This window comes from Caloenas nicobarica, chromosome 3 (genome assembly GCF_036013445.1).
Source record: "Caloenas nicobarica isolate bCalNic1 chromosome 3, bCalNic1.hap1, whole genome shotgun sequence".
Classification (NCBI taxonomy): Eukaryota; Metazoa; Chordata; class Aves; order Columbiformes; family Columbidae; genus Caloenas; species Caloenas nicobarica.
Window position 1 is genome coordinate 111199301 of NC_088247.1, and position 20857 is coordinate 111220157.

At 42.5% G+C, this 20857-nt stretch overlaps 1 protein-coding gene across 1 annotated transcript in view; it reads left to right on the plus strand.

The window, feature by feature from the left end:
- Window positions 1-20857, plus strand: part of COMMD1 (copper metabolism domain containing 1) — a 79191-nt gene that overhangs the window by 14236 nt on the left and 44098 nt on the right. Inside the window, exon 2 of the mRNA XM_065632182.1 lies at window positions 13579-13860. Coding sequence (XP_065488254.1) covers window positions 13579-13860 — 282 coding nt within the window. The remainder of the gene's footprint in view (window positions 1-13578; window positions 13861-20857) is intronic.

Sequence of the window (20857 nt, forward strand, 5' to 3'; positions counted from 1 at the left end):
TCGTCTCCTTTACTTGCCGATTGCTCTGCTGCTGTGAAATGTGTCTGCAGGGTTGTGGGCTAAGGCAGCGACGTGCTGCGGTGTGAGCATGATTTAGTTTGTGCTTTGCCTGATTTCACTGACAGGATTGCTGCCAGCAGAGAGCTACAATCAGCTCTGCTAATGTCTGCACCCATTACTGCATGCAAGGTAGGGCTGCAGCTTTTTTTTTTTTTTTTTTTTTTCCCACGTGCCTTCAAAATATGAGATGCTGTAACTTCTATTTTTAGCCCTCCTAAGTGAAACAAGATTAAAAATGGAGCAGTAGTCTGCGGCAGCAAGTAATTTTCCCGGAATGATTGTGGAAACCTGATAAACACAGTTCTCATTTATTTTATTGTGAGAGAACGGAGGAGCAGAAAAAAGGCCGACCACGTGGTCTGTTAAGGGAACAACGGGTCATGTCACCAGTTCCAGGACTATCACAGTGTTTGTCAGTCTCTTTTCTAGCTTTTACTCCCTCCTTCGAATTTTTTTGTATTTACCATCTGATATTTATTCTGCCCTATCTGGATTTCTCTCTGCCTTTTATTTTCCTCTCTGTCTTTAGCAATACTGCATTAAATGGCTTCCATCTGTTGAGAGTCCTTATTTCTGAAACCTGCTCCTTCAGGAGAACTGAAGAAGACACTGTTTTAGACTGAATAACATAACCTGTGAAGATTTAGACATTCTCCAAGAAAACAACTTGCCTCTACTGAAGCATAGTTCAGGGAACACATGCCTGTGCACATTCGTTTTGAAAAAGGTTGAACCTGTCAAACTTGTCTGTAATACAGCTGCATGTTTAAGAACTACTGGAAATGTGACATTTCTTTGCCTCCACCCCAAGCGGCAAAATGCTTTGTAAACCATAACAAAGAATTTGTCTCAAATGGGGAGAAAACTGATAGTAAAACTTGGGATTTTTTTTCTGTAATTCAATTAAGTACAGAACAGGATGGGCAATTTATATTTTTAGTCCTTCTGTTTGGCCTTTGTAGTTGCAAGTGTATCTGCTATTAATAGAACGTTTTTTTTTCAGTTCTCTGTTTTATCTCTCTTTAGCCTGTCCAACACCTAGCTGAGCTCTCTGAGAAGTGCTTTCCATTGTCTTTTTTCTTGTACATATCTTCTTATTTCTATTTTAAATAATTTAAGCAGTTTGGAAACTACTATTCAGGAAGGGGGTGGTGCTTGTTTTTTTAATTTTTATTGCTTAAAATCCAGGCTTTGAATATCTATTTGTAATGTGAGTACGCAGGCATTGTTTGGAGATCTAGCTATGACTAATGTTATTAGGGGGTGGGCTTGTTCTGGTGGGGTTTTTTTAGATTTATTTGTATTCCCTAAGTGGTATAAGGCCTAAACAGAGTCTTTAAGTAGGTCCAGACAGTCTAATCCTGATGATTCTCAGTTTTCCTTCAGATGAAGAAGTGTTTTAGGAAGGCGTTGGGGTGGGGGAGCCACTTTTTTGAGCTCAGCACAGCAGACTTGCAGGAACTATGATCCGACAACAGGAGCATGGCTCAGGTTGCGGCTCATTTGGTGGATGCCAATTTTAATCAACATTCCATCCTCCTTTGTCATCAAATGAGTCTTCATACCACAGGAAAAAGAAACCACATGCAAATGAATTTAGGAAGTGGTGTTTTATGGAATTATGAGTTCAAACTGGTCATTTCTAGCAGACATACAGACTAATGACAGAGGCAGGCTGGAGAAAAATGTTGTGGTCATAGAATAATTTTGGTTGGGTAAGACCTTCAAGATCATAGAGTCAAATCATTAACCCAACACTGTAACTATGTCCCTAAGAACCTCGTCTATTTGTCTTTTACACACCTCCAGGGATGGTGACTCCACCACTTCCCTGAGCAGCCTGGTCCAATGCCTGACAACTCTTTCCAGGAAGAAATTTTTCCTAATATCCAACCTAAACCTCCACTGGCACAACTTGAGGCCATTTCCTCTTGTCCTGTCGCTTGCTGCTCAGGAGAAGAGACCAACACCCTCCATGCTACAACCTCCTTTCAGGTAGTTGTAGACAGCGATAAGGTCTCCCCTCAGCCTCCTCTTCTCCAGGCTGAACAGCCCCAGCTCCCTCAGCCGCTCCTCATCAGACTTGTGCTACAGACCCTTCACCAGCTTTGTTCAGATGCTTTTAAAAACTAATGGTGAGATCACAGTCTAACCAACACCACCAGTGAGTCACTGAGGGGAGCTGCTCCAGGGCTGACCTGGTCTGCAGTGGAGCAGCAGGTCTTGGTGCAGGGAGGGTTTTCTCTAGACAGGGAAAGGCCAGGGCAGCAGCCAGACCCACCAGGAGCCACCAGCTCTCATGGCAGTTGCTGATGAGACCTGGGCATTGCCAGGGCAATGGTGACCACCCCCACGCCTACGAAAAGCTGCTCAGGGGGCACTGGTGATCAGGAGTGCTGCAAACAGAGCAGGCAGACGGAGCATGGCGTGGCAGTTCACACGGACGGGTGCACAGGGAGGGCAGAGAAGCTCTCAGAGCAATGGCCTCTGTAAGGTCAGCACCCACCACAAGTGATGCAGCTACCCAGACCAGGACCTGGTGGGAAGATGCTGCCACTCAGGTATCAGGCTGCAGGGTGTGCCCTGCTCTGACACCAGTACCAGAAGACAGCAGGAAGAACAGCTGTGGGAGGTGTGCCCAGGTGGAGGAACTCTTCCCCTTAGTGACACAGCTCTGGAAGGAGGTGAGTAGGTTGAGGAGCATCAGGGAGTGTGAGATGGAGATAGACCGCACCCTACCTTCCCTGGGACAGGCCTGGCGTATAGACAGGGCACACGGTGCAGAAGACTCCCTGCCCTCCCTCTGCATGGTGAAATGTGGTGACTCAAGGGATGTCAGCAACATGTTCCCACCTGGCACAGAAGGAGGGTCTCTGCTGTGACTACCCCACCTTCCCAGGTTGACTTGCACAAGAGGTATGAGGCTCTGCAAGTCAACCAAACAACACTGTTGAGGAAGATGGTTCAACTAAGTTGGAGATGCTGCAGAGGTCAAGTCAGTGTCAAAAATGTCTATAAAGGAAAAAAGACAGGTTGTTGTCATAGGAGACTCCCTTCTGAAGGGAACAGAAGGCCCAATGTGCAGACTGAACCCACTTCGTAGGGAAGTCTGCTGCCTCCCAGGGCTAAAGACGTGAAGAGAAAACTTCCTGCCCTTGGGTTATTATCTGTTATTCATTTTTTTGGTAGGCAGTGATGAGGTTGCAATGGGAAATCTGAAGGCAATCAAGAGGGACTTCAGGGCCTTGGGATGACTGGTTAAGGGGTCAGGAGCACAAGTAGTGTTCTCCTTTGTCCCCCCAGTTGGAGGGAAGATACAGGAAGACCCAGCAGATCTATACCTGGCTGTGGGGCTGATGTCACCAGCAGAATTTTGGGTTTTTTTTAAATTATGGGTCGGTTTACATGACACTGGGCCCGCTGGCACCAAACAGGGCACACCTGTCTCGAAGGGCAAAAAGGATCCTTGGGCAGGAGTTAGCAGGGCTCATGGAAAGAGCTTTAAACTAGATTTTAAGGGGTAAGGGGAGAAAACCAGGCTCACCAGAGATAACCCAGGGGGTGGCACACCAATGTTTGGGGGATGGGGTGCCGGTGAGGCCCTTCAGTCTGCCATCTCAGTGAAGGCAGGAGACAGAGAGCTGTGCAGCAGCAAACGCACAAGGGTTATTAATGTGTTAGAAACCATGGAAGCACCTGAGAATGGTCATGTAGGAGTTGGAGCTTCTTCCCCCAGAAAGGTGGTTGTACCAAAAGCCGAAATGAAGCACACCTACACCAATGCACACAGCGCAGGCAATAAAGAGGAAGGGCTGGAAGCCATCGTGTAGCAGAAAAACTATGATATAGTTGCCATCACGGAAACATGGTGGGATGACTCGTGCAACTGGAGTGTTGTATTGGATGGCTATCAGCTCTTCAGAAGGGATAGGCAAGGAAGGAGAGGCGGTGGGATAGCCATGTATGTTAGGGAGTGTTCTGATTGTCTAGAGCTTGGTGAAGGTGATGATAGGGTTGAGTGTTCATGGGTAAGAATCAAGGAGAAGGGCAACAAGGTGGATATCCTGGTGAGAGTCTGTTACAGACCACCCAAACAGGATGAAGAGGCAGTTGAAATATTCTGGAGGCAGCTGGGAGAAGTCTCGTGATCACTAGCCCTTGTTCTGTGGGAGATTTCAACTTACCAGATGTTTGCAGAGAGGAAACAGTCTAGGAGGCTCCAGGAGTGTATGAAAGACAACTGCCTGACACAGCTGGTCAGTGAGCCAACTAGGGAAGGCGCTCCACTGGACCTGTTGTTTTTGAACAGGGAAAAGTCCTTCCCTGGGTGGGTGATGGCTGGAGGTCGTCTTGGGCATGGTGATCATGAAATGATTGCATTTTCTGTTCTTGGAGAAGTCAGGAGGACGATCAGCAGAACTGCTACCTTGGACTTTTGAAGGATAGACTTTGGCGTGTTTCGGAGGCTGGTTGGCAGAGTCCCTTGGGAGGCAGTCCTGAAGGGCAAAGGAGTCCAGGAAGGCTGGTTGCTCTTCAAGAAGGAAATCTTAGACACACAGGAGCAGGCTGTCCCTGTGTGCCAAAAGATGAGCTGGCAGAGAAGACGACCGGCCTGGCTGAACAGAGAGTGAGTTCAGAGAAGGGCAACAAAGCTGGTGAAGGGTCTGGATGGAGCATGATTCTCATGAGGAGCAGCTGAGGGAGCTGGGGCTGTTCAGCCTGGAGAAAAGGAGGCTGAGGGGAGACCTCATCACTGTCTACAACTACCTGAAAGGAGGTTGTAGCATGGAGGGTGTTGGTCTCTTCTCCTGAGCAGCAAGCGACAGGACGAGAGGAAATGGTCGCAAGTTGTGCCAGGGGAGGTTTAGGTTGGATATTAGGAAAAATTTCTTCCTGGAAAGAGTTGTCAGGCATTGGACCAGGCTGCCCAGGGAAGTGGTGGAGTCACCATCCCTGGAGGTGTTTAAAAGGCATTTAGACGAAGCTAGAGTTAGGTTATGTTATGGTTGGACTCGATGATCCTGAGGCTATCTTCCAACTGAAATAATTCTATGGACTCAATGATCATAAAGGTCTTTTCCGACCAAAATTATTCTGTGATTCTTTTGCTTTCAATTGTAAGCTAGGCAAAAAATAGCTGAATATCTACTCCTCTGTTATTGAACTTCATGTTCAAATAAAAAAGCCATTTTAGCAGAGAACATTAGGTTTGGTGAGCTTGTATGTGAAAAAATAAGATGTGGGTTTGGGAGGGTTTCTGCTTGGGGACCTTGGGGAAGAAAACAGAGGAGTCAGTCAAGAAGCATGGAAGCAACCCATTGAGAAGAGTTTTATCTTCCATGTGCACATTTGACAAGTCTGGGTAGAATCAAGCTTAATAAGATTAGAAATGCAGGAAGGATGTAATTTTGTCTGAAACTTCATCATGCACACACATTTTTCCCATCTGCAGTAGCAGTCAAGTAATTTTTTTTTGTTGCTATGTGTTGCGAGTCCTCCCATCCAAGAAGAAAGCTTGATGAAAGTCAGAATAACTGAAACTTAAAAATATTTACAAGTCTGCTGAATGTCCGTTGACCTCGTTAGTGTTTCCTTGGCAATCAATCAAAAGGCTCTACAGGTTAGAATAAGAAAGAGGTGTTGCAGAAGATCTATTGCACACTAGAAAAAAATTAAGCTACAGTCTTTTAAACAATATGTATTTTATTATCCTCTTAATGATTTATAGTTAGCTTTTTTCTATTAGCAAACAGTTTCATGTCACTTTTAACTGTACATTGCAGCTCAATAAAAAGCAAGCTAAAATAATACTGGAACATAGTATGGAACTTGAATAACAGAAATTCATGTCATCTGCCATGGATTAGATGACTTAAAGATGAGTTAAAATCTTCCTAATTTGGTGTAGAAATACTAGATGTATTGTTAAGGTCACTGATGATTTTTGACTTAGAAATTTGAAGGGGTGTAGAGGCCTTTAGCTTCGGGGTTTTTTTCCAAAAGGTGGGTCACCCTTTTCAAGTACAGAGAAGCATGCTATTGCATCTAATTTTATCTTAATTCCAATTCTCAGGAGAGCTTTTGGGCTCTAATAACAGTGTTTGTGAGGCACAACCTACCAACTAGTTGAAAACCTCCCTGTCTCCAGAAGCGTGGGAAAGTCTGCTGGACTAATATCCAGGGAACATCTATGGGAACAGCTCATTTATTACGGGACTGGGTATCTCAGCAGCCCTTGGGAGAGAGTCTGGTTAGTACATACTTACAAAAGAGGACCCAGAAACCAGAGGGTTGCAGACATGTTCTCATGTTCCTCCTGTGTGAAGCCAGTGTTTGCAGAAGCACATGCTGAACTAACTTTGACTAACAGCTCAGCATCACTAGGACCCGCATGTGCTGTTGTGCCCAAAGATGATGAGAGATGCTTCTGTTCCCTCTGTGCTCTCCCAGGGTTGCCTTTCTTTTTAGATAAGGAGAAAGGAGCTACCTGCCCCGAAGCTGCATGCAGCTCACCCCAAAAAGGTTTTCTTCTAAGGTTGGTAAGTGAAAGAAATGCCCAGCATCCTGATGTTAACAGGAGCTGGCTTTGTGTGATCAAAGAGTGTTTTGGCTGAGCGGGTTCCCTTGGCACTCTCTTCCATGCATGTGCTCCAAGGGTCTGCAAAACAGTTTTTGAGGTTATATTTCTAAGCATCTGAATTAGAAGGGTTGTGGTACAGGAATAGCCTCTCACGCTCACCTCCCCAAAACCCAAAGAGGCGAGTTCATCAGCACAGTACACAGCACTGCAGTATTTGTTTCTCGGAGGCTGTGATTTCTTTGTGCTTTAGGCTGGCAGCAGCCGGCGATTTTGAGGGTCAGCTGGAGAAAATGCCTACACATGCTGGCACGGCCAGCTCTTGGAGCCTTTCCATAATGGTTGACAAGTAATGTTTTATTTCTGGAAATGAAGTGTGTTCTTTTTTCCCAGTGGGTTTTGCCAATTGTTCTTTTTCACTAGTATTGCATGCCTGTCAGGCTTTATTTCTCAGAAGAGATAATGAATTTAAGTCTGTTTTCCTGTTCTGTGTACCAAGGCACATGTCTAATGGATCTAATTAAGCCAATACAAAACTCTCGAGATTATCAAATATTGTTCCATTAAGGAAATAGTATTTGAAGTCATATTTTTATTGTCTGATTATATTTGAAGACGTAGTGAGTATGTGTTGAAGGTGAATGCAAGGAGAAGTCAGTACAGCCAAAACTGTTTCTTGTTGTTTAAAAGCATCTGCCCAGCCCTTAGAAAGAAAGGTGTACCCAGCTGCTTAGGATGGGATTTGTGTGCTCTTAGTATGATGTGCTGTCTATAAACTGTACTTCCTAAGGAGGAAAAAAAAAAGGCATGTTTTAACAAATCTCAAAATACATTATGTGAAGAAATTTTTAATGTCTCATGGTGTTCTCATACAGACTGTAGTTTTGAAAATAGGTGGTTTTTTTTTACTTAGTCACTTAAGTTACTAGTCATAGTAATGTAAATGAAATTGCTCACTGGCATAGAGCAGCTATGATTTTATACATTCGTAGAAAACTTTTCTGCTTTTTGTTAGTTGAAGGTTTCTATGCTGAAATAGTAAATCATTTGTGATTGGAGTTAGGTCACACATAACTTTTTTTCCCTTGGTGTCATATTTCTAACACAGCATTTCTTGACGGGCTGTAGAACAAGTCATTGGCATTTATAAGGTGTATCCTTCTTGAACCAATGCTGATGGCGATTCAGCCGCAGGAGCTGATGGATAAAATAGGTTTCAACGCCTTTCAAGTCCTGAGAAGTTTCCAGTAATGATGCTAAAATGTGCATGTGTTGTTTATTCCGGCGGTGAAACTGCTGTGGGAGCTGGACAACAGCTGGTCATTGTGGTGGTGGTAAATGCTCATCCAAAGCTTCTGGGGTTTAAAAGCATGAGAGGGAGACCTACAATCAGACATATTTTACCTGTCTTTAGTTATTAAACACAGAAGAACCCCTTATGTTTTAACTGTAAATTAATCCTTAGAAATATCAGTAAGGTGTATTTACTGTAATTTGATATTCTATGTAATAAATGAGTGTTGCTAAAAGTAATGGAAAGAATTGTTCGTAATGCTGTGCTGAATATGACTGGAAATATATATTTTTTGCAGAGTTAAATTAAAAAATTCCTTTAAGCTTAAATACTCCGAAATTTAACTGTGGTCATTCAGATGAGCAAGAGAGTAGAACTACGCGTGTTTAAAAAATGATTTGTGTAAGTTTTTGTACGATAAAAAAAGATCAGCAAAGAACTTAATTGTTATCTCATTCTTTGTAATTGTATCAGTTTTGCTGTCCAAAATGAAATGTTTCCAAGTTAAGATGAAAAAGAATATTAAAATAAGTTGCTGTTCTGTGACTTGAAAAGCTTTATTGCTGGTACATTTTGCATGATATTAATGATAGTCATTAATATATTCATGCATCTCTACTGAGGTATTACTCATTGATTACTTGTACTCATTTCAAATTATTATTTTTTTTTTTTAGTGGAGTTTTTAAGTAGTAGTCCTATTTCCAAGCTGTGAGAGGTTCTTTTCTGAATAATGGACTATATGGCTATGCTATTTAAAGCACGCATTATCTGGTAAATATTCCATCAAAATCCACTGTGGTTGTTATCTTCTGGATTCTTGACTGTGTACAGACACAGTATTAACCAATCCATATTGTGTGTACATGTGCACATGTGTCTGTGTGAGAGAGGGAGAGATTGCTAATTGTGATACGTGGTTTCCTTCCTCTCTTTTATGTGATAGTATTTTGGTAGCAAACTATTTCAGGGTGCTTATAATATGTGAACATACAGAGGTTTTAAATACAGCTCGTGCTGGATCTTAGCTAATTGTCAGTCTGTTGATGATCTTTGCAAAATGGGCAAATTTAGCTGTCCTGTATAAGCCCTAGCAATTCTGGTTTGTCCTCCTTATGCTTAAAACTGCAAGTTTGGTTATAAGCTTCCTCTTTCAGATACACTTAGAAGTCCGATTTATATCATGTGTCAAGCACAATAAGGAACTTTGCGTGTATGGTTTTTATCAGCTTAGCAAAGCGTGGCCAGAAATCTTATGGCATCTTGCAAAATGAGTTGTAAAGGGGGTGAGGTTAAAAGAAGCTCCAAGAGTCACAAATGTGAAATATTTGAAGGTTATAAAATCAAGCCAAGAATAGGCTTACCTTGTTATCTGATCCAGGGAATGCGCACTAGGTTCACATTTAATGCAGGTTAGATGTTTCTCTGTTAGTCCTTTGCTTCATTCAGTGCAGAGGATGCAGTTTATGTTCTTGGTTCCTGCACAGGAATAAAACAGAAGGCAATTTTCTGCACAGCTGAACTGAGAAGAAAGTCTGCATCTCAACTTGATCTCAACTGTACGTAAGCAGTAGTTGGTGTCACACAACATGCAAACCACACACATGTAGTGATACGAAAAATATTAAAGCAGAAAATAGTTCGTGCAGCGGTTCATAGAAGGTCCTATTCCTGTAAGATGTGGATGTAGGAAAGGACTATAAGTCTAAATAGCTTTTATTTTGAAAATGAAGAGCTTTTCTCTCTTACAGCATAATTAGATATTATAGGATAATTACCTCTTCAGTAAAATATCTTCATGATAAAAGCAAACAATATGTACAGATATGCTGAATGCCCTATAGAAAAGACAGAGCAGGGCACTAGGCATCTCAAATTTTAAAATGAATTGGTAGATACTTCTATTAAGCTGGAACCCTGATACAGCCAACTGGTTACTCATGTGAATTGTCATTTCTTTTCTTGACTGCATAACAGATGGCAGCTAATCCGCTGTGAGAATGAGGGAGGGCAGTGCTTCCTCTTCTAAAAAGTGTTACAAAAGCTTCAGGAGAAAGATCTTGTGCCCTGGAAGATAAAATGCAGGGTAACCGTCGTAGATTGCAAGTTGTTTGTTGTGTTGATTTTTTTTTTTTTTTTTTTTTTTTTTTGGAGGGGGGTGGGGGAGGGTTGCTGGTGTCCTTTTCTCTTGAAAAAAGCTCAGGGTAAGAAGGATACGGTGATGTATCTACTGAAGGTTGAGCATGTCACAGTGTTGGCTTTACTCCCTTCAAAGCAGCAAACCTGCCCCTGTCTTCCATTGCTTGGGTAATGCGTGAGCTCTTTGTTTTGGGTTAGTTCTTGTGTTTGTGGGTTTGTTTTGTGTGTGTGTGTTGTTTTGTTTTGTTTTAAATTTACCTGCTGTTTTGTTTCAGGCCACTCCTGATGTGACTTTGACATCTGTCTGATAGCATACTTTGACATAAAGCTGGTCTAGAGGAAGGCGACAAGGCCTGCCAGTAGCTCGTACCACTGACAGTTCATTGCTGATGAAACCGGGAGAAGCAGCAGGTCTCATGTCCTCAGCAAGCTCATGGAGCGCTAACTCATCAGTTTTTAGATAAACAATGCCCAATTTTGCAGACAAGAAATGTGAACTGCACAGTGTGCTTCTGGCCAAACGCCACGTGGTGTCACCCGCTGGGTTAAAAAGGCGAGATTGTTATTTCCCTGAACATGTGGATTCAGCAGTAGGAATACCATGTCAAGGAAAATTAAATTGAGGCAAATCCCAGCGATTGCAGTGTTGGCCATGCTTCACCTTACTGTGATCCATATTGCGCGTGCTTGAAGGTAGCAGGTTCATTTAGGGCAAGCTGAATCCATTTTGGGTGAGAATGAAGCAAAAGCATCTGCTTGAAACTATGATGGGGAAACTTAGCCGCAGTTTCCTCTTTACACCTCCTGTCCTCCCCTCCCTTCACTGCTGTATTTAGCAACCATTGCCAGTTAGACGCTGCGGGTTTGAGGCTGTAGGGTTTTCAGCTTTGGAAAAAATAGATGGAAAAACTGGATCTCTATTAAAAAAAGGGTTTGGGAAGAATAATTTATGTTGCTGTGCAGGGAGGAGGAGTAAATGACCCCTTATACTACCTTGCAAAACACAAATATCGTGTTTAGCCTGAGAGGGTTCACTGATGCTTCGGAAGAAGCTGCAGTTTCATTTTTAAGGATTGCTCCCTGGAAGATTCGTGTTCTTGCTGCTGCAGCCAACACACCACTGTGGCTAGTGCTGCAGGCTCTGCTTTACTGGTGTGTAGTATTTACCAGTTCTGCTTCCTTGTCTGTGGTGTGGAGGCAGCAGACAAAACTGTGGATGCTGCAACAAGCTGGGATGTCTCCTCACTTGTTTCAGCTGTGGCTGAGGGCACGCTACAGGGTGTTTCAAAAATAATTAAAATCAATATCCCTTTGAAACTGAGTCCATCTTTTTGAAACACTCTGTGTATACGGCCCAGCTATCTGACCATCAGAACAGCAGTATCGTGCCAGACCCCTGACCCAGCTCCCAGCAGCCACCAGTTGAGTATGCATAGGGCATACTAGGGCCAGGTGGGCAATAAGAAGCCTCCTTGTTATCCTGCACTGGTACTGCACTGCCAAGCGTGCTCCCAGTTTCCTCATCACTGTTACCGATCCATTACCCTCCAGCTATTCAGGGGCAGGAATCTAGGATAAGTGGTAGGCACTTGCAAATCGAGTTTTAATGGAAGTTGTCAGGTTTTTTCCATAACCCAGCTTTGGGGACTGGGGGAGCAGAGTCCCTCCCGCTGTAAGTGAAGATCAGGTTTGTGACCACTTGAGGAACCTGAAAAAACATAAATCTCCAGGACCTGACAAGATGCATCTCAGAGTCCTGAGGGAATTGTCTGATGTGGTTGTCAAGTCACTCTCCCTGATGTTTGGGAAGTCATGGCAGTCAGGTGAATCCCCTGGTGACTGGAAAAGCGAAACATCGCACCCATTTTTAAAAAGGGTAGAAAGGAGGACCCAGCGAATGACCAACCTGTCAGCCTCCCCTCTGTGACTGGGAAGATCATGGAACAGATCCTCCTAGAAGCTGTGCTAAGGCAGATAGAGGGCAGGGAGGTGACTCAAGACAGCCAGCACAGCTTCACCAAGAGCAAGTCCTGCTTGACCAACCTAGTGGCCTTCTGTGATGGAGTAACTACATCAGTGGACGAAGGAAGGACTACAGATCTCATCTGTCTGGACTTCTGTAAAGCCTTTGACATGGTCCCTCACAACATCCTTCCCTCTGAATTGGAGAGATATGGATTTGATGGGTGGACCGTTCATTGGCTGAGGAACTGGCTGGATGGTCACATCCAGAGGGTAGTGGTCAATGGCTCAGTGTCTGGATGGACACCAGTGACAAGTAGTGTCCCTCAGGGGTCCGTATGGGGACCAGTGCTATTTAATATCTTCATCAGTGCCATAGATAGTGGGATCGAGTGCACCCTCAGCAAGTCTGTGGATGACACCAAGTTGAGTGGTGCAGTTGACACATCTGAGGGATGGGATGCCATCCAGAGGGACCTGGACAAGCTTGAGAAGTGGGCCCATGTGAACCTCATGAGGTTCAACAAGGCCAAGCGCAAGGTCCTGCAGCTGTGTGGGGGTGCAAGTCCTGGTATCAGTACAGGCTGGGGAATGAAGGGATTGAAAGCCACCCTGCAGAGAAGGACTTGGGGATACTGGTGGATGAAAGTTTGGATGTGAGCTGACAGTGTGCGCTTGCAGCCCTGAAGACCAATCATATCTTGGGCAGCATCAAGAGGAGGGTGGCCAGCAGGTCAAGGGAGGTGATTACGCCCCTCTGCTCTGGTGAGGCCCCACCTGGAGTTCTGTGCCCAGCTCTGGAGTTCTCAGTAGCATCACAAAATCATGGAATAGTTTGGGTTGGAAGGGACCTTCAAAGCTCATCTAGTCCAACCCCCCTGCCATGAGCAGGGACATCTTCAACCAGATCAGGTTGCTCAGAGCCCCGTCCAGCCCGGCCTTGAATGTTTCCAGTGATTACGCATCTACCAGCTCTCTGGGCAACCTGGGCCAGTGTTTCACCACCCTCATTGGAAAAAATTTCTCATGTCTGGCCTGAATCTCCCCTTTTTAAAACCCTTGCCCCTTGTCCTGTCGCTACAGGCCCTACTAAAAAGTCTATCCCCATGTGTCTAACAGCCCCTTTTAAGCACTGAAAGGCCACAATAAGGTCTCCCTGGAGCTTTTTCTTCTCCAGGCTGAACAACCCCAACTCTCTCAGCCTGTCCTCACAGCAGAGCTATTCCAGCCCTCTGATCATTTCTGTGGCCTCCTCTGGCCCCTTTCCAACAGCTCCATGTCTCTCCTGTACTGAGGGCTCCAGAGCTGGACGGGACTTTGAGCAACCTGATCTGGTTGAAGATGTCCCTGCTCATTGCAGGAGGGTTGGACTAGATGACCTTTGAAGGTCTCTTCCAACCCAAACTGTTCTATGATTCTATCCCTTTAAAATCCAGTATTTGTAAAACCCTAAAGATGTGACCTGTTGGTAGACCGTTCAGCTTAAACTGCTAAAGAATATTTTTGGGCAAGCTTTTTCCTTTTTCTCCTCTTATTTTCCCTACAGTCAATTGCTTCAGCGGACATGGATTTGAATCAGCTGGATGCTTTTCTCACTGCCCAAACCAAAAAACAAGGTGGCATCACATCTGATCAAGCTGCCGTCATTGCAAAATTTTGGAAGAACCATCGAATGAAGATCCATGAGAGCCTGATCAGTCAAAGCCGTTGGGATAATTTATTGAAAAACATGAACTGGCGAGTGGATCTGAAGTCACAGTCAAGACACATCGATCAGATAAACACCCCTGTTGCAATAGTTGAAATGGAACTGGGAAAAAATGGGCAGGTAAGCTTTCTTTTGCAAAATATATAAACCTGATTTAGCTACTTTTGTGCTGAGGCATTTTACCTATTGCTGAATTCACTGCATCCAAATCAAGTAATTGTATTTTTCACCACCAGGCCTTTAATGTACTTGAACTTGTGGTCCATCTTTGGGTACAAAGATATGTTCTGGGTAGTGTATGCTATTTTTGATTATTTTGTATCTTCATACATGTAATAACAGCTTTCTTTACACTGAGCTTGGAAAATCTGAAAATGTAAAAATAAAACATAAAATCAGCTGTACCAGCAATTATATTAAAATTATATTTGTATTGTATGCACTTTTAAAAAAATTAAATAATAAAATTAGGCTACATCTGCAAAGTAGAAGCTGAAAAAGAATAAAGTTCACAAATTATGGTGATCATGCATCATAATGTGTTATGTTCTAGGACCAATGAGGAGAAAGACTATTTTGCATAACACCTATTTTCATGTTACAAGTACATCTTCATTACTAGTCACGTTTTGCAATCTGGGCTTATCTGCCTGAAAGAGATATATAGCTCTATCAGTGCTGAACACCGTGTTTCTTTTTAATCTTTATAATTCATATGAATGTACAACTAAAGGCATGGCTTCCCATCTTCAATTTTTCTGTCTTTTTCTGACAGGAAATGTGTTTCGATTTGGTATCTTTTTCCTCTGCAATGTGTTAGCGGACCTTAAAACCTCATTTTTTAGCAGTAGCTACCGCAGATCGTACCATGAGCTAATTTGGGGGTTTTGGTGTTAATAGTTAACATTTAGCAAGTTTCCTTGGATTTCATAATATTTTAGTAGCGTATAGCAAAAGACTTTCTGGATTATGTATACCTAAAATGCGTATGCATGTACGTATATACACACACCTGGAGCCAATCTGTGCAGACTGAATGATTTAATTGAAAGTATACCAAGGCCAGAATGAAAGTACAAGTAAATTGGGATTCTAGTGAGGCAGTATATGTTGTTGAAGTTGTTCTGTTAGTCCACTTTTCCTCTCAGTCTTTGAAAGCTGACCCTTCCTAAGTGCTGACCCTCTGCCATCCACTCGTGTATCTCTGCAGTGACCAATATAATAATGGTGCGCGTTGTTAGGTTTTTTCCTAGCCTTAAAGAATTGGAGCCTTCTGCTCAGGATCTTGAGATTGGCAATAATTATATTGTATTAGTAACAAATGGAAAAAGTTGGCTTGTTTTGTTTTTAAAGGTTACTCTGAGTACATTAGAATGAGTACATTACTGAGCAAATGGGCAGAATAGCCGTGTTCATTAAAAAAAAAATCCTTAACTCAGAACCACTGTTGTATTTCATCAGGGAATTATGTAGTTAGTGACTCTTGTTTTGAAATTGTTTTTCTCCCTGTAATGGATTATTATGGTAACATCAATCAGCCAGTACATTTATATTTCTTCCACCTTGTGCAGCGAGAGAAGGGGGATGTGAACATGAAGCAAGAATACACATTTCTAAGACACTTACAGAAGAGCGCCACAACAAAACCAAATGAATTATTTTAGCTTCATATTTCAAACGTACCAAGGGAAGTGGTTGTCTGAATGTATTTTTTGAACTGTCACTGAGCACAACTTTTGTCTCCTTTGCCGAGGACAGTGCAGTAGTGAGCTGTGAGCAAGTCTGATGCTCAGAGCAAATACGGGTATTAGACTAATACTTAGAGAAGTAATCATGGAGTAATTGGGATTGTCACCACCTGAGTGAAAATTGGTGTTTATTTTGAGGGGCTGTGGTTTCACATACTCTTTAGCCTTGGGTTGAATAGATTGTCTGCTGACAAGCTTTTGTCTGAGGCAGTCCGCAGCACGTTCACCTGATGGGCTGAGGCAAGGGAGCTGGGGGAACCCCAGGACCAAAACAGCAGCAAGTGGGTTGCCAGAACAGTTCATCCAGCCCTCAGCCTCTTCCCACATGTGTTTGTGAACCTCCTGGAAAGATGGTCATAGAGACTTTACTATTGAGGGTTGAACAAGTTGCTCTTGCACACCAGATCCAGCCCACAAACTTAAAACTGTCATGTTTTATAGCCTTTCTGTGTATTTTTACTTTATTGTGAGCAATTTATATCTGTTCTAAATATCGAGTTTTGTAGCTCATCAAATACATATATGCTGGTACCTTTCAGAAACTTGACAGGGAGAACACCTTTTCTAAAACGTTGTCAGTCATAGATGTGATTTGGCAAATGCTGAAGATCTCCTGGATTTGTAGAAGAAAACTGGCTGATGATTCAGGAGTAAATTATTCACAGCAGACTGTTTTCATTTGGATACTTGATAACAGGGGAGTCTATAAATGTATTGATGTGGAATGAATTGACATTAATATTTTATATACTTCAACAGAAGCAAAGAAATACCCTGGAAAAAGTGTACCCTTCCAGAATTTAAAATTGCTCTGATTCTTCTCAGTGTCTCTGGACTGGATTTAGATCTCTGCTCAGCAGAAGGCCAGGCAGTTTGGTGAAGTGTCCGCTCCTTCTCCTTCAATAAGTAACCTCGCTTTCTGCTTGCCATCTCTGAATTTTCATCAGTCAGTTCTTTCATGATGGAAAGAATGTATGTGTTAGACCTAATATGGCTAGAAATGGGGAATTTGATGTAACTCGTTCAAAAATGTCAGTAGACCAAGTTTACATGAAGTTTGTCAAATCTCATGAATGTTTTCCGATGGAAGTGAGATGTTTCTGGGCTTGAGAACCCATTACAGCTTTCATGAATTAATTCTTACTATCCTTGGCATTACTGATAACAGAAAAATATGAACCCTTTCCTTTAAGTGCCCTTAAAAACACTTCTAATGATGAACATTTGGAAATACTGGTGCTCCAAACTTTGAGAAGTTTGGTTCAGGATCTGCGAGCTGCAGTTTGAACTCTTCTTCAGTAAAGATTTTACAGTGACATTTAAAGTTTCCTTTGTGCTGGTGATGCAGTCTTTATACACCCTGGTTAAAGGCAGATGAACATGCCAGCCATGAAGTACTCTGCTTTGAAAGCCCATTTCCTTTAACAATATGACTAAAAATAAAATCCTAAAGCAGTTGCACTTTAGCCTGCATTTGCCTTCATCTGTTCGCAATATTCAATGCTCATCCCTGCCAGTCCATTCTTTTCTTTTGAACAGCCCATCTTTTCTTCTGCACAATGGCTTTATCCTCCTGTATCTCTACACCTTGCTGGATTTCTCTTAAAACATCTATAGCTCCTTGCCCCCTTCTTTACATCCTTTTTCATCTTGTTCTCCCTCTCTGAGCATCGCTGTAAAACTCTTTTGGCATGAAATTCCAGCCGGATGCAAATCTGTCGGGAGGGACAGTGGTGTGAGCTGGAGAGTCGCCCTTGTCGTGCCCTTGCTGCTCCATATGGCAAATGGTCGCTGCTCCACAATGTTCAGGTACCTGCAGATTTCAGTCACAAATTTATATCTGGCCTTGTCATTAGTAGAAATTAAATGCATTGGTTTTGCCCTGTGGATTGGCATTAAGATATGTTTAAACTTGTTTTATGGACATTGTCATGTTATTTTCCTAATGAGAAGTACCTCTCCCTTGGGGCCGTGTTCTTGCCACTAATATTGTGGGCTGCTTTGCCGAGAAGTTTTACTTTCTTTCAGCATTGTATACTTTGCAGTTTAATATCTGACACTGATCAAGTGTTACAGGTTAGCCTGAGCATTTGCTCTTTTATGCTTGAACTTATTTACAGAGTGGGTATTTTCACATGCATCTCTTTTCAGTGTCTAAGATATTGGTAATCCATGTAATAGCACTTTTATTGGAGTTTTATGGGGTGTTAAGCACATTTTCTGAGCAAAGAGTATTGTCTGCCCTAATTTAAAATGAAATCTGGGATTCCACAGCAGGATTCTTCCCAGAAAGATCTGAGGAAATTGCATCAGGATTATGGATTAGAGGGTTTTCTTCCACAACATTGTTTATGTCTTTTTTAAAGCATCTACCTGAGAGAGGTATTGTAAAACTTAGTTAATGGTATATGGCAAGTAAATATTACCATATAGCAAATACTAAAAACCACAATATAAATTAGGAAATTAGGATAATTTCTTTCAAATTTAAGGGCAAAGGGCAGCTTCTCATTCCGTATCATTTTTGTGAAGTCTGAAATCACCAGGGGTTTATATCTTCATATAAAACAAACATCTTTCTTTAAAGAACAGGCAAGCAGTGGTTACTGGCTTTTGATATATTGGAAAGTCTAATGTTTCCTAGTTCTGACTGTATCTTGATTGTCATTTTAAACTCTCACTGGTGAGATAGATACTTTCTAATGAAAGGGCTTACTAGATGAAGTAATCCTATTCCAGTGCAAGAATTTATCTTATACTCAAAAAGTAAGAACTGTCAGCTCAGGGTTTACCTCAGGTATATCACATCTGACCTCTGCTAACAGCTGGATCCTGACCCAATAATACAGGTGATAATTCAAATGTAGAAGGAATTCATAATGAGCATAGACAACTGTCATGTGCTATACGTGGGAGGTAAAATGATGCTAGGATTTTGAAGGACTGAAGCTTGCAATTCAATCAGCTTTTAGTTTTTGTGACTGTGGAGATTGAAGTCTTTTGATCTTCTGGGAAAGACTGAAGTAGGTCCCAAAGTAAACTTCTGGGAGATCAGAAGTGTTTTTGACTCATTGATTATGTGTATTCTACACAAATTTAGGTTGAAATTTGTATTAATTGTGCTATAAACAAATGATAAGCTGCTTCACACACATTGACAAATATTAAAGTTGAATGTGCTTTTGCAGTATAATAAAGAAACCTAGCATTTAGCTTCTCTAAATCTCATTACCTTGCTAGGATTACAGACTGAATGCCACTGAGGATCTGTTGGTGTTTTGCACATTTTTGTAAGCACGGGTCTCTTGGTTTCCTTAGGCTGCAGTTACCTCCACCAATAGCTTTCACTGCTGAAGAAAGGTCAGATCAAGAAAACACCATGAGCAAACTCATGCTAGAGGGAGGAAGGATTATGGCTGCACTTGCTTTTGCTTTTGCGTGATTCCAGGTGAGGCTGCTTCAGAGCTGCCACCAGAAAGAACTTCAGATAATGGACTTCCAGTCCTTTTTATGTAGGATGTATTCTGAAAAGAAAGAGTTGCCTTTTATAGGATATCGGTATGGGCAAAAAGATGCTTATGGAGATGAAAAGCAGTTTTAGGTACCCGAACCAAAATAAGGGCAGCCTGGCCTGCAAAGGGGAAGGAAAAACAACCACCAAACTGTTTTTCATGTCCAGCCTTAATCCATTTTAACCCTTGCAGTTAGTAATATTATTGGAACTATTGTTCCAGTCAAAAATGGGAAAGTGTGGGCATTTAGAAGCCCAATCGATCAACTTAACTGCAAGAGCCTTAATGCTTTCATGTAATTAAAAATATAAAACCCGGTAAGTAGGAATTAGTGGAAAAAAATCACCTTTGTGGCCAAACCGAATGTAATCACTTGAGCTTTTGTTCACCTTGGAAATTTATGAGCTGGAGGGAACAGTTACATAAAGCAGTACAGTGCAAAAGCAAATAAAAACCGGAGAGGGCAACGGGTCAGGCAGCACAGCGAAAACTGGAACACAGTTGACTGACTTAACTCAGTTATTTCCTTAATCCTCCACATGGCACTCTCAGTAGTCTTTTGCTTTGACAATTCAATTTTCATCACCTTCTCCTGAAAGCAAAGTGAAATTTGGGGACGGAGAAGAGAACTTTGTTGTTTGTGGCTGTCAGGATTTTTAAGTGTAATATGGTACAGAGAGAAGAGTATTAAATTGATGTATTAGTTAAATAAGTGTCTGACTTGAACTGTCACTTTTCCACTGTGTATATTTGACTGTATTTTGATGAGTACCTCACCTGTTCATCCTAAATGAAGAAAGGATATTCTACGGTTAATGGTATTAACAGTGACAGTAACAAACAGTCACTTGTTTGTTTTGTGCCTTGTGCACACACATATGGGCACGCATGAGCACACACATATATATTTCTTGTCAACTGTTTGTACTCAGGAACTGGATTTTCCAACGTAGTTAAATAAAATAATTTAAGTGAGACATGTATTTTTGATAGTAGTGGAGCTCAAGGTATTACAGGGAGAATTCTGTGTTAACTGAAGGTGAGCAATATGAAGATAGATGTTACCATAATGGTGCATATTTCACAGAATCACAGAATGTTAGGGATTGGAAGGGACCTCTGGAGATCATCTAGTCCAATCCCCCTGCCGGAGCAGGAACACCTAGGTGAGGTTACACAGGAAGGCATCCAGGCGGGTTTTGAATGTCTCCAGAGAAGGAGACTCCACAACCTCCCTGGGCAGCCTGTTCCAGTGTTCTGTCACCCTCACTGAGAAGAAGTTTCTTCTCAAATTTAAGTGGAACCTCTTGTGTTCCAGCCTGAACCCGTGACCCCTTATCCTATCGTTGGTTGTCACCGAGAAGAGCCTGGCTCTATCCTCGTGACACCCACCCTTTATATATTTATAAACATTGATGAGGTCTCCCCTCAGTCTCCTCTTCTCCAAGCTAAAGAGCCCCAGCTCCCTCAGCCTTTCCTCATAAGGGAGATGCTCCACTCCCTTAATCATCTTTGTTGCCCTACGCTGGACTCTCTCCAGCAGTTCCCTGTCCTTCTTGAACTGAGAGGCCCAGAACTGGACACAATATTCCAGATGCGGTCTTACCAGGGCAGAGTAGAGGGGAAAGAGAACCTCTCTCGACCTACTAACCACCCCCCTTCTACTACACCCCAGGATGCCATTGGCCTTCCTGGCCACAAGGGCCCAGTGCTGGCTCATGGTCATCCTGCTGTCCACCAGGACCCCCAGGTCCCTTTCCCCTACACTGCTCTCTAATAGGTCATTCCTTAATCTATACTGGAACCTGGAGTTGTTCCTACCCAGATGTAAGACTCCACATTTTCCCTTGTTATATT